The 16,359-nt window shown below is 44.3% G+C and overlaps 1 protein-coding gene across 4 annotated transcripts in view; it reads right to left on the reverse strand.

Moving 5' to 3' along the window:
* Positions 1–16,359, reverse strand: part of PDZK1 (PDZ domain containing 1) — a 57,764-nt gene that overhangs the window by 11,941 nt on the left and 29,464 nt on the right. For all 4 annotated transcript variants that reach the window (XM_042953703.1, XM_042953705.1, XM_042953702.1 and 1 more), the window contains 5 exons: positions 13,379–13,590; positions 12,464–12,713; positions 10,166–10,302; positions 8,879–9,074; positions 5,820–6,016 (listed from right to left, as the gene is read on the reverse strand). In XM_042953703.1, coding sequence (XP_042809637.1) covers positions 5,820–6,016; positions 8,879–9,074; positions 10,166–10,302; positions 12,464–12,713; positions 13,379–13,588 — 990 coding nt within the window. In that variant the 5' untranslated portion in view covers positions 13,589–13,590. The remainder of the gene's footprint in view (positions 1–5,819; positions 6,017–8,878; positions 9,075–10,165; positions 10,303–12,463; positions 12,714–13,378; positions 13,591–16,359) is intronic.

Consider the following 16,359-nt stretch of genomic DNA (forward strand, 5'->3'; position numbering starts at 1 on the left):
GCTTAGACTGTGGGTTTTAATTGAGAGAATCAAAAAGGTAGATTTGAGTATGGCAAGATCCTGGACCAGCAGTTAAATTGCTGCCCACGAGTGTCCAGGACTTTTATTAGGCAACGAGTACAAAATCAGGCAACTGAAAGTGAGTACAATGTGTGCTCTGCCCCAAATTGTGCTGTTCAGCAGCCTGGCTAAAATTAGATTGGGGTCCTCTGGTTATCAATTCTCTGACTAACCACAAGACCACATCTTCCTTTCTAAACAAGAATAGCCAAGAACCTCATAGTTACCCAATTCAGCTACATTTCAGAACTTTCAGTTATATACTTGCAAATGTTCCACATTTCTTTCTGTCTTTAAAATATGGAAAGTTAAACCAGCATTACTTTGATTCCCAAACTAGACAGAGATCCCACAAAAAAGGAGAATTACAGGCCAATATCCCTGATGAACACAGATGCAAAAATTATCAACAAGGTACTAGTAAATTGAATTCAACAGCATATAAAAAGAAATATTCACCGTGATCAAGTGGGATTCATTTCTGGGCTGCAGGGCTGGTTCAATATTTGCAAATCAACCAATGTGATACATCACACTAATAAAGGAAAGGATAAGAACCACATGATCTTGTCAACAGATGCAGAAAAAGCATTTGACAAAATACAGCATCCTTTCCTAATAAAAACCCTCAAGAAAGTCGGGATAGAAAGAACATACCTTAACAACATAAAAGCCATATATGAAAAGCCCACAGCTAATATCATCCTCAATGGGGAAAAACTGAGAGCTTTCCCCCTGAGATCAGGAACACGACAGGGATGTCCACTGTCACCACTGTTGCTTAACAGTGTTGGAAGTCCTAGCATCAGCAATCAGACAACAAAATGAAATAAATGGCATCAAAATTGACAAAGAAGAAGTCAAACTTTCACTTTTCACAGATGACATGATACTCTACATGAAAAACCTGCAAGACTCCACCAAAAAGGCTGCTAGAACTGATACATGAATTCAGCAAAGTTGCAGGATACAAAATCAGTGTACAGAAGTTGGTTGCATTTCTATATACCAACAATGAAGCAACAGAAAGAGAAATCAAGAAGTCGATCCCATTTACAATTGTACGAAGAACCATAAAAAACCTAGAAATAAACCTAACCAAAGATGTGAAAGATCCACATGCTGAAAACTATAGAAAACTTATGAAGAAAATTGAAGAACACACAAAGAATGGAAAAACATTCCATGCTCATGGATTGGAAGAATATTGTTAAAATGGCAATACTACCCAAACAATCTACACATTCAGTGCAATCCCAATCAAAATTACACCAGCATTCTTCTCAAAGCCAGAACAAACAATCCTAAAATTTCTATGGAACCACAAAAGACCCTGAATAGCCAAAGTGATGTTGAAAAAGAAAACCAAAGCGGGAGACATCACAATCCCAGACTTTAGCCTCTACTACAAAGCTGTAATCATCAAGAGAGTATGATATTGGCACAAAAACAGACACATAGACCAATGGAATAAAATAGAGAACCCAGAATTGGGCCCAAATGGATGGCCAACTAATCTTTGACAAAGCAGGAAAGAGCATCCCATGGAAAAAAGACAATCTCTTTAGCAAACGGTGCTGGGAGAACTGGACAGCAACATGCAGAAGAATGAAACTAGACCACTTTCTTACACCATACACAAAAATAAACTCAAAATGGATGAAAGACCTAAATGTGAGACAGGAAACCATCAAAACCCTAGAGGAGAAAACAGGCAACAATCTCTTTGACCTCGGCTACAGCAATTTCTTGCTCGACATGTCTCCAAAGGCAAGGGAATTAAAAGCAAAAATGAACTATTGGGACCGCATCAAGATAAAAAAACTTCTGCACACTGAAGGAAACAATCAACAAAACTGAAAAGCAACCAATGGAATGGGAGAAGATACTTTCAAATGACATATTGGATATAGGGTTAGTATCCAAAATCTATAAAGAACTTATCAAACTCAACACCCAAAAAACAAATAATCCAGTGAAGAAATTGGCAAAAGACATGAATGGACACTTCTCCAAAGACGACATCCAAGTGGCCAACAGACACATGAAAGGATGCTCAACGTCACTCATCATCAGGGAAATACAAATCAAAACCACACTGAGATACCACCTCACACTGGTCAGAGTTGCTAAAATAAACAACTCAGGAAACAACAGATACTGGTGCGGATGTGGAGAAACAGGAACCCTCATGCAGTGTTGGTGGGAATGCAAACTAGTGCAGCCACTCTGGAAAACAGTGTGGAGGTTCCTCAAAAAATTAAAAATAGAACTACCCTACGACCCAGCAATAGCACTACCAGGAATTTATCCAAAGGATACAGGAGTGCTGATTCATAGGGGTACATGTACCCCAATGTTTATAGCAGCACTTTCAACAAAGGCCAAATTATGGAAAGAGCCTAAATGTCCATCAACTGATGAATGGATAAAGAAGATGTGGTTTATATATTCAATGGAATATTACTTGGCATGAGAAAGAATAAAATCATGCCATTTGCAGCAACATGGATGGGACTGGAAGGTATTAAGCTAAGTGAAATAAGTCAGTCAGAGAAAGACAGGTATCATGTTTTCACTCATATGTGGAACTTGAGAAACTTAACAGAAGACCATGGGGGAAGGAAGGCGGAAAAACTAGTTACAAACAGAGAGGCAGGGAGGCAAACCACAAGACTCTTAAATACAGAGAAAAAACAAACTGAGGGTGGATGGCGGGGTGGAGGAGAGGGGAAAGTGGGTGATGGGTATTGAGGAGGGCACTTGCTGGGATGAGCACTGGGTGTTGTATGTAAGCAGTGAACCACGGGAATCTACCCCCAAAACCAAGAGCACACTTCACACACTGTATGTTAGTCAATTTGACAATGAATTCTATTTTAAAAATGATAACAAAAAATAAAATAAAATGAAATGTGGAAAGTTATCAGTGACTTGTTACATACAAATACACCTCCAACATCACTACCCAAAGGGCAAATCAACTGTATGTGATCACAGTAGCTAATCTTGAGGACAAGCATAGTAACATTAAACACTTAGTGAGTTTCATTCACTCTCAGATATCTGGGTGCCTAGTATGTGCCAGGAACTTGTTTAGGTGTTTGTTTCATTCACGGTTATATCTCAAAGATCCACCCACCCCTGTGTGGAACCTGCTTTAGAGGAGCTGAAGGGAGGGGGAGGAAGAAGATGGGGAAGGCATGTTTTTCAAAATTCTCTCTTGTATTAACCAAAACATTATAGTTAAATCATTGCCATAGAATTAGGAGGGAGTGGAAAAGAATTAATGCCAGAATCCCCTTTATAGCAGCCTGAGAAGTGACTTCCTGACTTCTGTCTGAACTCTTCCACAAGCTGGGAGGTCACTACTCAGCAAAAATGGCTCACCCTGTTCCTGGCAGTTTCAGTTGGGGCTGTTGTTGGGTAGAGTGTGCTCTATATTTGTTAGATCTAGTTAATTTTGTTCAAGTCCTTGAGTTCCTTATCTTCTGTCTGGTGGCTCAATCTGTGATTAAGAACGAGGAATCTCCCAACTATTATTGTGGAATTGTCTATTTCCACTTCCAAGTTTGTCAATTTGTGCTTCATGGTTTTTCCAGCTTTATTAATGTGTAATTGACAAACTCTATATATTCAAGGTGTATGTACAGTGCGATTTGATATACATACACATTGTGAAGTGATCACCACAATCAAGTTAATTAACATATCTGTCCCCTTACACAGTCATCATGTTATCATTTAGTCTTTTGAATTGTTGGGTTTTTTTTTAATGTTTATTTTTGAGAGAGAGAGACAGAGCGTGAGCAGGGGAGGGGCAGAGAGAGAGAGGGAGACACAGAATCGGAAGCAGGCTCCAGGCTCTGAGCTGTCAGTGCAGGCCCCGATGCAGGGCTCAAACTCACAGACCTGAGATCATGACCTGAGCCAAAGTTGGAAGCTTAACCAACTGAGCCACCCAGGCACCCCTGCTTTTCGAATTCTTGAAGATACTCTCCTTTCCTCCCCAAAAGTCTATGCTTATTCAAGCTAAATACTCACATGGTGACTTCTAGAACCTCTGCTCCAATTACCTTTCTTGATACTGGACTTCTTATAGTCATGTTCTCAGAACTGGACACGATGTTGACTTAAACAACATTTCTATATGCCACACATTATTCTGAATGTTCTAAATATTAGCTCATGTAACACTGCACAGTAACTATCCCCACTTTACAACTAAGGAAACAAGTACAGCCAGGGTAACTTGCCCAAGCATACATTACTTACTAGTCATTTTAAGTACGGTCTGACCAACTGTCCTCTCCAAAAGCCAAGTGTCCGTTTAAATTGCCTTTTTGGGGTGGGGGCAGCTATGTAGGGTATCATCAGGTTTCTGTTCTTTTTTTATAGTCCTCAAATCAGGTCTCACCATTTGATATGCATACAATTTAGTTTTAAATTAGTATGTGAAATTTATTCCTGTTTAAAGTTAAACTTACTAGTTTTTATGCTTCTTTCTATCCTGAATATTTTGAATATTATAATCTCTAGTAAATTAATTGCCCATCAACACATTAAGCCATCTGTATGACTAAAGTATGTTAAACGTTTTCCATGTTTCCAAATTGGATTATAAGCAGCTTAGGATATGCAGAATACCATTGGAGACATCTATGCAGACTGACATTGTTCCAATATCAACTATCCTTCAAGTATGGCCATACAACTAGCTAAAAACCCACAAATCCTTCTATCATCCAGTTTACTCTTCAATTTTCTTTACACAAGTATCTTGAAATACCTAATCAAGATGTGCTGAGAGGGAATATGGTGGAATGAATTAAGAACTTAGGTTCAGGGGTGTCTGGGTGGCTCAGTCAGCTAAGCATCTGACTCTTGATCTCAGCTCAGGTCTTGATCTCAGGGTCGTGAGTTCAAGCCCTGCACTCGGCAAAACAACTTGGGTTCAAATACTGGCTGGGATGGGTGACTTAAAAAAATGAAGTTTAGAGAGACTAAGAAATTGCAAATCTGTAAAAAGGGGCTAATACCACCCCTATCATATTCCTCGCTCTCTATCATTTATGTACCTTTGGATGCTGCCATTATTGTATATCACATAGAATAAGTTCATCCTTGTTCATCTGTGTAACCACCACCTAGCAAGGCGGATGGTACATTGAAGGCCCCTGAATGTCTCTTAAACTAGACCGAACCTCAGTTCTTGTGATAAAATTAAAAGATTATTTAAAAAAAAAAAAAAAAAGACATGCAGGTAACACCTGTTGTGATTAAAAGTTGAGAGCAAATAAGGTTAGTGTGACACTAATGTTAGTCTTGGTGAATCCATGTTTCTATTCCCTTGCTAAGGGCTCAGGAGCTATTTAATAATCCTTTCTAGGCTTTTGTGCAGGGTTAATGGCATTTATTGGTCTATAGTTTAAAATCCAGTTGTTTGCTATTTGGCACAGTTAGGGCTATATCTGCCTATTTCCAGGGTAATGTTCATAGATTTTTCTCAGATCAGCAAGAGTAATTCTGTAGTTACATTCGCAAATTCTTTCAAAAACTTGAATCTAAGGATTTAAAACTCACGTACCAATCACTTGGCATTCTCTTGTCACTACCAACTTGACCTTCAGTGCAGCCTTAATGATGACCGTTACACCCCTTCCAGTTTGAAAATCAAAGTGGTAACTTAGCCAAAGTTTGAGGACTTGAGGGAATGGACCCAACCTTAATGCACGAATGCGTGGCCTTGAATTATTTACCAGTCTATACATGCGGTCCGTCTCTTTGTCCACCACCAGCAGCGAAGTCTGATCTCCGCCCTTTCTAATCATTTCCACCACACTGTCATGATCCAGGGATTCCACAGACTCGCCATTGACAGCGACTACCAAGTCGTTGTTCTTCAAGCCGGCCTCCTCTGCTGGACTTCCGGAATCTATGTCCTTGACGACTTGACCTACCCTCCCAAAAAATTAAATAAAATTATCAGAAAGATCCCTAAATTAAACTGTGGCATTTCTGCTGGAGCCTAAGGATCTGATAAATAAATGTAAAAGGCATGCTGAATGCTACTGCCCCTCCCACTGGCATCAGAGAAAGCCTGTAAGCATCCTATCCAGCCTCATTCCCTGCCCAGAACTTACTCCAGGAACAAACTTAGCCATTACCAATGAAAGGACCTTAAGGGAAAAAAATCATGTTACTAAAAGTATCTGAGGCTCAATCTTGACAAAATAACATGCTAACTATTAGGAGTCAGCTAGTTCCCAGGAAGCTCTTGTAACCCATACATCTTATGGAGAAGCTAAGCCATTAAAAGGGGGGTTGAAAGAAGAAAGAAGAACAAAACCAAAGAAGACAGAGCCTAGGAAACCCATGCTGGCATTTTAGTAGCCACTAGGTGTATTTGACTGTGAATGTGTTTGTGGGCGTGCCTCGACAATGTGTCTTCCGCCTTCCTCTCCCGACTTGAACTGTCTTTACCAGATGCCTTCAGATCTCCCACACTGTCTTTTTTGTGGTCCCTCCCACTTTTGTAACAAGCTCCAGTTTCACTTTTCCAGCTGGCTGCTGGGCATCTCCAACTAGGTATCCCATAGATCCCTCAAATGTAACATACTCAAACCAAAAGCCATCTCTGCCCATCACCCCCATCCCAAAGCTCCTCCTCTAGGTCACCTGTTCATGGGAGCACCATCACTCCAGTCACTGACACGTAGGAACAATTCCTTCTCAGTGTCCATTCCCCATATTCCAATCAACTCCTAGGTCCTTTGTTGCTGCCTTAATATTTGACACATCTCCTCTTCTCTGGTGCCACTTCCTCTACCCTCAATGCAGGTGGTATTTGTTCCTGCCTTAAACTCTACCTACCTTCAGTTATGAATTGCTCTCCCTGTCCCTGATCTCTGCCTTCTCCAATACAGATCTGCCTTCAGATTCTTCCCGATGCAATGTCGGACCAAGTCATTCCCCAGGGCAACAGCACGAGTGTGGGCTTTAGAACGGAACAGACCTGGGCGCCTGGGTGGCTCAGTTGGTTAAGCATCCGACTTCGGCTCAGGCCATGATCTCACAGTGCGTGAGTTAGAGCCCCGCATCGGGCTCTGTGCTGACAGCTCAGAGCCTGGAGCCTGCTTTGGATTCTGTGTCTCCCTCTCTCTCTGCCCCTCCCCTGCTCATGCTCTGTCTCTGTCTCAAAAATAAATAAAAACATTAAAAAATAAAAATTAGGGGTGCCTGGGTGGCTCGGTCAGTTAGGCGTCTGACTTCGGCTCAGGTCATGATCTCACAGTGCATGAGTTTGAGCCCCGCGTCGGGCTCTGTGCTGACAGCTCAGAGCCTGGAGCCTGTTTCAGATTCTGTGTCTCCCTCTCTCTGTGGCCCTCCCCCATTCATGCTCTGTCTCTCTCTGTCTCAAAAATAAATAAACGTTAAAAAAAGAAAAATTAAAAAAAATAAATAAATAAAAATAAAAAAAAAAAAAAAGAACAGAACAGACCTGAGTTTGGTCCCAGTTAAACCACAACTATTTGACTTTATAATAATTACTGTATCTTCTCCAAGCCTTTAAGTTCAGAAATTCTTCTTGCAGAATTATTAGGATTGTGTTTGAGATGTGTAAGCCCCCAAGGTGCTATAGGCTTAATTTTTTCTTATCACACTGTTGAAAAAACTCTTAACTCCCCATCGACCACAGAGCCAAGTCTAAACTCTTCAACCTGGTATTAAAGGCCCTTCATCATCTCTTTCCAACCTACCTTTCTAACATGGTTTCCTGTGCTACACCTCAGATGCCAAACTGTGCCCATATTTCCCTGCTTTATTCACACAATCCCATCCTAATGGAATGGACTGCGTTGTTCCCACACCATCTGTTTGTCCAAATTCTATTCATACCTGCAAAGCCTGAGCTCAGGTGCCATCTCTACCATGAGGTCTTCCTGTACTTTTTTAGTAAGGAAAATGTGTTCCAACCTTGAATTCCAACAGTATTTTATCTAACCCATATTAAGGTTCTCCTCACAACTACCTTCAGTTACAGACATAAGTATTGCATCTCCTCTACTAAACAGGAGGCTCCTTGACTGAAGAACTCCTATTTGATCCACTTGATATTCTAGAAGGCCCTGAGGATGCTTTTATATAATATGAATCAAATTAACATTCGATTAATTCAAATATACATAATGAACAGAACATAGCAACTTCTAGGAGAATAACAGCTTGCAAAATGGCCTGAAGCTGCGTTCTTTTATGTATTCAGCTTCCCTAGAAGGACTGTAGTTCTTTTCTTGTTGAGTTGCAAGGAATCAGAAAGATTCCTGGTTCTATTGGATTCCCAGGCCCCAGCCCACACCTCTGCCTCGGATCTGGTGGCGTATTGGAGTTGGCTCATCCAAGCTCGTGAGAACCCTTTCTCGCCAATACTTCTCCACATTGCACTCTGTGACAGCACATTGGTAGCTTGAAATCGGATGTAATGGGAGTATTTGCACCACCGAAATAAAATAAAATAGATCAACAAATGCTACAAATTAGGTGGGTTTTTTCCCCCCTGGAGAGCAAATTTACAGCACGCTACCACCCAGATCTAAAATTCTGCTTTATCATTCTGCTAAGGAAAACCCGAGAGGCCCATTGTCAGGCCCCCATGGAAAATGACCCAGCTATGCCTTCTAGTCTCTTACTGTCCCCTCGTGCAGCAGCTAGGAAGTTGGGGGCCTAACAGAACTCTGGAGTCGGACTAAGATGAAGAATTGGACTCCATTGTTCAATTGGTTCCACTGCCACGCTTTCTGCTCGTCTAGCGCCTCACCTTTCTGTTCCGGGCCTGCCCTCAGGTAGAAACCATAGCCATTGCTCCCCTTCTTCATCTCCACGAGCCGGGGATGGTGGGGTAGCAGTTTCAAACTGGCCGTCTCTCTCCTGAATCTGGTCTTCTGCTCGGTGTGGAGCTTGTCAGTCTCCTCGTCCACCAGCAGGAACACGACGCGGCCTCCAGAACTCTTCACCTGGAACAGCACACACAGTAAGACTGACAGCGGTCTCCAAGAAAGGCGCGGGGGAGGAGGAGAGCTCCTGCGCAGAGGCACACAGTCTCTAGGTTCGACAGAAAATATGCAGTGTGAGGCCTGAGTTTGAACTATAACACTACCTCCTGATCTCCCTGGGATTTCTCGATCCCCACTTCTACAGCTGTTTTCCCCTTTGTTAAGTATGACCTCACCCACACAGATGCTAACTGAACCCAAGTGAGAGCTGAGATTCAGAAAACCCAGAAAGGTACTTAAGCGAAGTACTTACGTCTAGAGAAGGAGTTTGGAAAAGAAGGTAAAGGTCTACTGTGAAAAATTATTCTACCAGGAGAAGTTGGTCAGTTTTCATGGTTCCACGTGACCTCAAAGGAAAACCTGAGAGTGTAATCCATGTGTCATGGACCCAGGACATAAGACCTGGGGTAACAGGTCTTCCAACACCTCCTACACGTAGCTCTATATTCATCATCACATTGGTTATCTGCCAGCTTGAGCTAAAACATTTTAGTGAAACACTCAATTTGTTATAAATTCAGACGGAGCTCCCAATCAGGTACAAAAAGATCCAAAAGATAAAGTTGACAGTTCTTTAGAACCCTTTTCTTTGGGGCGCCTGGGTGGCGCAGTCGGTTAAGCGTCCGACTTCAGCTCAGGTCACGATCTCGCCGTCCGTGAGTTCGAGCCCCGCGGCAGGCTCTGGGCTGATGGCTCAGAGCCTGAAGCCTGCTTCTGATTCTGTGTCTCCCTCTCTCTCTGCCCCTCCCCCATTCATGCTCTGTCTCTCTCTGTCTCAAAAAATAAATAAACATTAAAAAAAAAATTTTTTTTTTTAAAATAAAAAAATAAATAAAAAAAGAACCCTTTTCTTTGAAATAACACGAAACTAGCCTTGTTCCAAAACCCTATGCTAACCCTGCTGACACCACTAGTGAGTCTATTCACTCTGAAAACAAAGGATTAGCTTCCCATCATTATATTCCTTCCATCATAAACTACCACTCCTGTCTTCCTGTCACATCCAATAGGAGGAGAGTAAAAGGTAAGAAAAGTGCCCCTTTGGGCTATACCTTTGCAACGACTTCCTCATGGCTGGCGTCTTCTACATTCTCTCCGTTTACTTCAATCAAGTGATCACCGGCCAGGACACCAGCTTTCATAGCCACACCTTGAGGTGTTATATCAGTCATGTACACTCCCTTTTTGCCTGAAAGGGAGTGGACCAGCATCACAACTCCATCACACAGAAAGTCCAACAATAAGGGATTTCCTCCCAATAACGTAAAAATTACAACCTCCAATTTTAAGGCTAACTTTGCCTTCTGATCTAGAATTATAATTACAGCTCCTGGCTTTGTGCTAGGAGCTTTGTTGGGTTTTGTTGATTCGAATAGAATTTCCGACCCCAACTAAACGCAAGGAAGGAATCTCAGGTGGCACTGGCCTCTTGAACCGGAAAAGCACCGAGCTGTGCCCGGGCTGTATCGCTGTCACACTCCCATTCTTCGCATTTGTGGAATTAGAAAGCATCTGTTCCATTCTGTCCTTTTATTTTTTTTTTTAATTCTTTTTAACGTTTATTCATTTTTGAGAGAGAGAACAGAGCGTGAACAGGGGAGGGGCAGAGAGAGAGGGAGACATAGAGTCGGAAGCAGGCTCCAGGCTCTGAGCTGTCAGGGCTCAGAGTCCGACGTGGGGCTCCAACGTACAAACTGTGAGATCATGACCTGGGCTGAAGTCGGACGGACAGTCAACTGAGCCACCAGGTGCCCCCTGTCCTCTTTAACTAGTTCTATCACCAACCATCATGTACCAATGAGGTCAACAAATCTCATTGATGCAAGCCTAGGAGGACAGAGCCACAGAAGGCAGCTAGATATAGAAATGATACAAATATAGATATAGATATAGATAGATATAGAAATGATATCAATTCTTTCAAGATATTAATATTTCAACCTAGGCAAAGGGCAGCTTCATAATGACAAAATAAATCACTTGTAAGGAATAACAGTAGAAACTGCTGTCTTAAAATTTCTCCCATTACAATTTCTCTTGTTATATATTTGTCATGTAGAAAACATTTTCTTCCTAAAGCTTATTTAAACCATGCATTATGTTCACTAACACAAGGGCCAAATGGATTGAATCTGAATTATGATAATTTTTTTACCATTTTGCTGATAATGGACTTCTAAGAAATGCCAGGCTTCCCTTGACCACCTACACCATTATGTTTAACAGTGGACAAACTTGAGAAATGCCTCTTCTACCTAGTTTATATCTCTTGCTATAGGTTAAATAGGCCTTGGAAACAAGTTTTATGTTTACTATTGGTCTGTTCTTTATCACTTACCCAATTATGACCAGTGCTTCTCCAGTATCAGAAGGAACATGGGAGGAGCAAATTCAAGGTGGAACCAGTAGCCTCTATGGCTCTAAATCCCAGAGACACCATTACGGAACCACAGTCAATTGCACAGTCTGTATCTCTGAAACTCTACAAACAGAGTTTCTAGTACTTTCTGGTGGTCAGGAGTTTTCAGATCACTATGTACCTCTCAGAGGTCAGGGATGTACCTCAGAGCAGTTGAGGCTGGGCCACAGCTGAGAAGGTACTATTTAAATGTCATAGGAGGGTGGGATTTTTTTTTTATTAAAAAAAAATTTTTTTAAACGTTTATTCATTTCTGAGAGACAGAGAGAGACAGAGCATGAGCGGGGAAGGGGCAGAGGGAGGGAGACACAGACTCCGAAGCAGGCTCCAGGCTCTGAGCTATCAGCACAGAGCCCAACACGGGGCTCAAACTCATGAACTGCAAGATCATGACCTGAGCCGAAGTTGGATGCTCAACCGACTGAGCCACCCAGGCACCCCAGGAGGGTGGGATTTTTAATAGCATCCTCAGCCACTAGAATGGTGTCTGCCACATCAACAGGCCCTCAAGAATTTGTTGAATGTGTGATCACCTGGGCACTTGAAGTGGAAAGACAGCACCCTTACTCAAAAGTAGCTATTATGAAAAATTTCCTTTTTCTTGCCTTTTATTCCCCCTTCTCCCCTCCACCCTCACCCTAAAGGAGCTAGGAAAGAATAACAAAGAAGCATCAGCCCTCTAACACTCTGACCTCAAAGCTCAGCCTAACACTAGGGGACAGGAGTGCCCAGTGGCCCCTCATCACCCCATGATGGGTCCAGTGTTTTGATCCCTTGTTGCACAATCGTCAAAGCAAGGGAAGGGTCAGGGAAGGAGGGAGAGGGGAGGGAGAAGCTACAATTAGACAGCCATAGCATCTGAAAAGGTGGTCAAAGAAGCCATTAGCCAATAACAGTATCTTTCTTCTGGAAATCCTGCCCTCAAGCCCACCTTGGACAGTTTTCAGAGAGAAGCCATAGCTGCTCCCCTCCTTCACCAGGTAGCAGAGACGTGGCTGCGTCCAAGTCTCTGCTCCTTCCTTCACCACAGGGAGCAGTTTCTTATCATTCAAACTCGGCTCCTTCCGACTTTGACCCAACTCTTTCAGGTCTACCCGTTTTTTCATGGCCTTCTCATAGGAATCCCCATCCAGGACTAGTAAAGTCACGGAGTTCCCACTCTTTCTGACCAGATCCACAACCTAGGAGGAAGAAAAAGATAACTTGAACCAAGAAGCGATTCCAGGGGATGCTCGCCATCTGGCTCAGTCTCTGGATCCAGAGGATTCTGAATGCTGGTCTCTGAAGCCCAAACAGTCAGCACAGTGTCCAGCCGTCTCTACCCCACCCCTCCCAAGAACCAGGTGCGGGCTGGAGGGGGCGGGGCTCTAGCACTGTTAGAACTTAGAGCGCCCCGATCCCAGCTGGGCTCATGGAAACAGCATGGTGTGGTGGAAAGGGCGTGCATGGGGAGGCAGGCAGAAGTGGGGTAAGGTCAGACCATCCCACATGTTCACTGCATCAAGACATTAGTAAGTCATCGGAGCCTCTGAGCCCTCATCTGCAGAATGGTAATACGTACCTCATGAGTTGTGACAAAGGTTCAACAAATAATGATTATGAAGTCGCCCAGCATAGTTTCTAGCCTAGAGCAAACACAGTGCCTATTAGCTCTGACACTATTCAATCTAAGAACCATTTTGTGGTTCTCAGTTAATTTGGAGGAGACAATCAACCGGCAGAAAGTACAGCCATAGGGTGTCTGCCTTTCAGTGGCAGCTGGGAGACCTCTGCTGACCCCAAACACTAATCAGCAGATATGTGGGAGCCAAAGAGATCCTAGAAGAACCCCAAATGTCCCTTTCACCTGCATATGTTCCTCCTTGTCCACAAAGACACCATTGATCCTAAGAACTCGATCTCCGTCCTTGAGGCCCGCCTTCTCCGCTGGGCTACCCTTCTCAACCACCCGGACCAGGTGGCCATCAGTGTCCTTCTCAATTCGCAGGAAGAAGCCATAGCTTTGCCCTTCTTGTTTAGACAGCTCACATTCTCGTGGGTGGAAGGTGGAGGCCATTTCTGTGATGAAAAAAATTGGATAAACCCAGGGGACAGAAAATCCCCTTGGAGAAAGAACCCGTGTGTTCCATCTCCCATAATTCTCTTCTTCTAATCACACCAAATCTAGACTGTAGCAACACTGAGGTTTAGGAGGCCGCCTTCCAGGACCTGCCAAGGATTTCCAAATCTATTTCCCAAAGGATGACCTTTTTACTTGAGTTTCAGACCCATGTATTTGGCTGGGTCCCAGACATAGATTTTTCAGTTTCAATAGCTCCAAACCCAAATTCCTCTTTGTTTCCTAAAGAAAGTAGGTTTAACACCTGACCTAAATATTTTAAGGAAATACCAGCCCAGGACACCTGAGTGGCTTAGTCAGTTAACCGTCTAACTCTTGATCTCAGTCAGGTCATGATCTCATGGTTCGTGAGATCGAGCCCCATGCTGGGCTCTGTGCTGATGGCATGGAGCCTGCCTGGGATTCTCTCTCTCCCTCTTTCTCTGTCCCTCCTCTGCTCATGCTCATGCTCTCCCTCTCTCTCTCTCTCAAAATAAATAAATAAATTTTTAAAAAAAGAAAGAAAGAAAGAAAGAAAGAAAGATACAAGCCCACTTTCATTCAAATATTTAAAGAGCCTCCCAAGTAGTAGGCCTTGAGGATAAATCTGTGGACAACATGGACCTTTACTTCGCCTCTCATACAGAGGCCACACATTTTTACAACAACACATGGTGAGGGATATGCTAGGAAAGAACACAGTGATAAGGCAGACTATAACAGAGGGCGCTGGGAGCAGGGATTGGGACAGGCAGAAGGAAGAATGGCTTCCTGGGAAAACGCCTTTCCCAAGACCTGAAGGACTAGTGGGAGGCAGGTAAGGTAGGACAGGATCAGGAAGACCTCAAACAACTAAAAACCAGAGAAGCCAGGCCTCAGAGCTGGCCTGGCCTATTGGAGAGGAGACAGAGAACCAGGACCCTGAAGTTTTAGAGCAAAGTAGGGATACCCAACAGAGAAAGGACTCCTGTGGCCGGGTCAGATTCTCCTGTTTGAAGCAGCTTCTGTTCCCATCCATCCTGCCCTTCCTCTTGCCTCATTGCCAGAGCAGGGCCCCGGGCCACAGGAGGAAGCAAGGACAAGTATGAAAACCACCAGCTGGGACTTTGGCACTAGGTTCGTACGGGGAAGGCTCCTGCCAGCATCATCGATCCCTCCTAGCGTAAGCATCTTCTTCCACAGGAGAGCGAGAACAGAAGCCAGATCCGCTGGTGCCAGGCAGAGGTCCAGGAGCAGAAGGCTGGACTCTGAGGTCACGCTGCCTGCTGCGCAAGCCTCGTGCTCGGCTCGTCACAGTTCCCTACCAGTAAATCAGAGAATAAACCGTCTGTCCCTTCCCTCCTGGAGGGACAGGTACAGATGACCGTGTGGGGTATGGGGGGTGGGGGGTGGGGCGTGGAGGAGAGAGAGCAAAGTGCTCCAGGCTCCTTAGAAGCCACCCCATGGTGATCCCAGATAGCCATCTCTGACCTTCATGCCCACAGAGACATACAGTTCAAACCTGGCAGAAAGCCTCCTGCTGCCTGACAACTTGGCCATTACAGACAGTCTCAGCGGAGTCTGGCGGCCACGCCACCAACGGCCCGAATGACTAAGCGGCCAAGAAAACAAACAAATAGACACTGTTCCAAGTGATCTCTCACCGAGGGCCCGGGGCTGAGCCCTCCCCGCTGTGTCTCCCGCGAAGAGAAAAATAGAGCCACAATCGTGAGGTCATCACCCACCCATGGGGGAGCTTCGCAGCCCTCCTAGCATGACCCATCGCCAGGAAAGCACTGCTTTGGGAGGAGGCAGAGGAGGGCATTAGGAGGGACTGGGCATCACCAGAGCAGGGCTTCCTTGCATGCAGGCACCCAGGCTCCCTGGGCCTTTACTTTTTCTTTCTGCTGAGCATCTGGCCTGCAAGTATCACTTCCATTCTCCAGCTTGAATCCACATCGCTGTCCACTCACCTCTAGATCCCTCTCAGCTTGCAATTTCATAGAGCTGAAAAGCTAGAAAAAACCCAGAGCCCTCCGAAATTTGGGAGCAATTGTAAACAAACCTCAACCAAATCCTGCAAAATCTGCAACAAGTCCTTATAATCAAAATAAGGCCATTTCTCAGGCCCTCACCCCTAAAATTCAGCGATCTCCCACCCTGGGAGTCAGCCACAGGATCAAAATCTCTTTCTCTGCAGGTCTGGGAGGATAGAATGTGAAACCACCTTGCTAGGAGACTAGTCCTGTGTTTGGGGAGGGGGGAAGAGGCAACATTTTCCTGGGTCTCGGTAGAGACCCAAAAGCTCAACACACAAGAAAAGACAGATCACTGCTTCTTGGCAAGATCCCAAATTGTTTGTTTGATGAAAGTTTTCCAACAGCCAGACAGCAATCACTCAGATCCACACTTGTGTCTTTGAAGCCTGGGCGCTGGCCCCCTACATCCTCCTGTCACCCGTCAGCCCTTCCCACCCATCAGCCCTCCCCACTGGTCAGCCGCTGAAGGATTAATGCCGGTGCCCACGCCACACTGATGAAATATGTAACTCCTTCCACCACAGCAGCAGAGAAAAACATATTGAAACCCCAAAGCCGGGCCTTCCATTGGACCCTCAGAGCCCTAAAACTATTTCCTTGGCCATATTGCTGAGAGACAATTCAGCTAGGAGTCAAAGGGGCTGGGCTCCAGTCCAGCTCCAGGCCTGGGTCCATCTAATCTGCATCCTGGTGTTACACTGGCCCCTAAAT

Source organism: Panthera leo, chromosome C1 (genome assembly GCF_018350215.1).
Source record: "Panthera leo isolate Ple1 chromosome C1, P.leo_Ple1_pat1.1, whole genome shotgun sequence".
Classification (NCBI taxonomy): Eukaryota; Metazoa; Chordata; class Mammalia; order Carnivora; family Felidae; genus Panthera; species Panthera leo.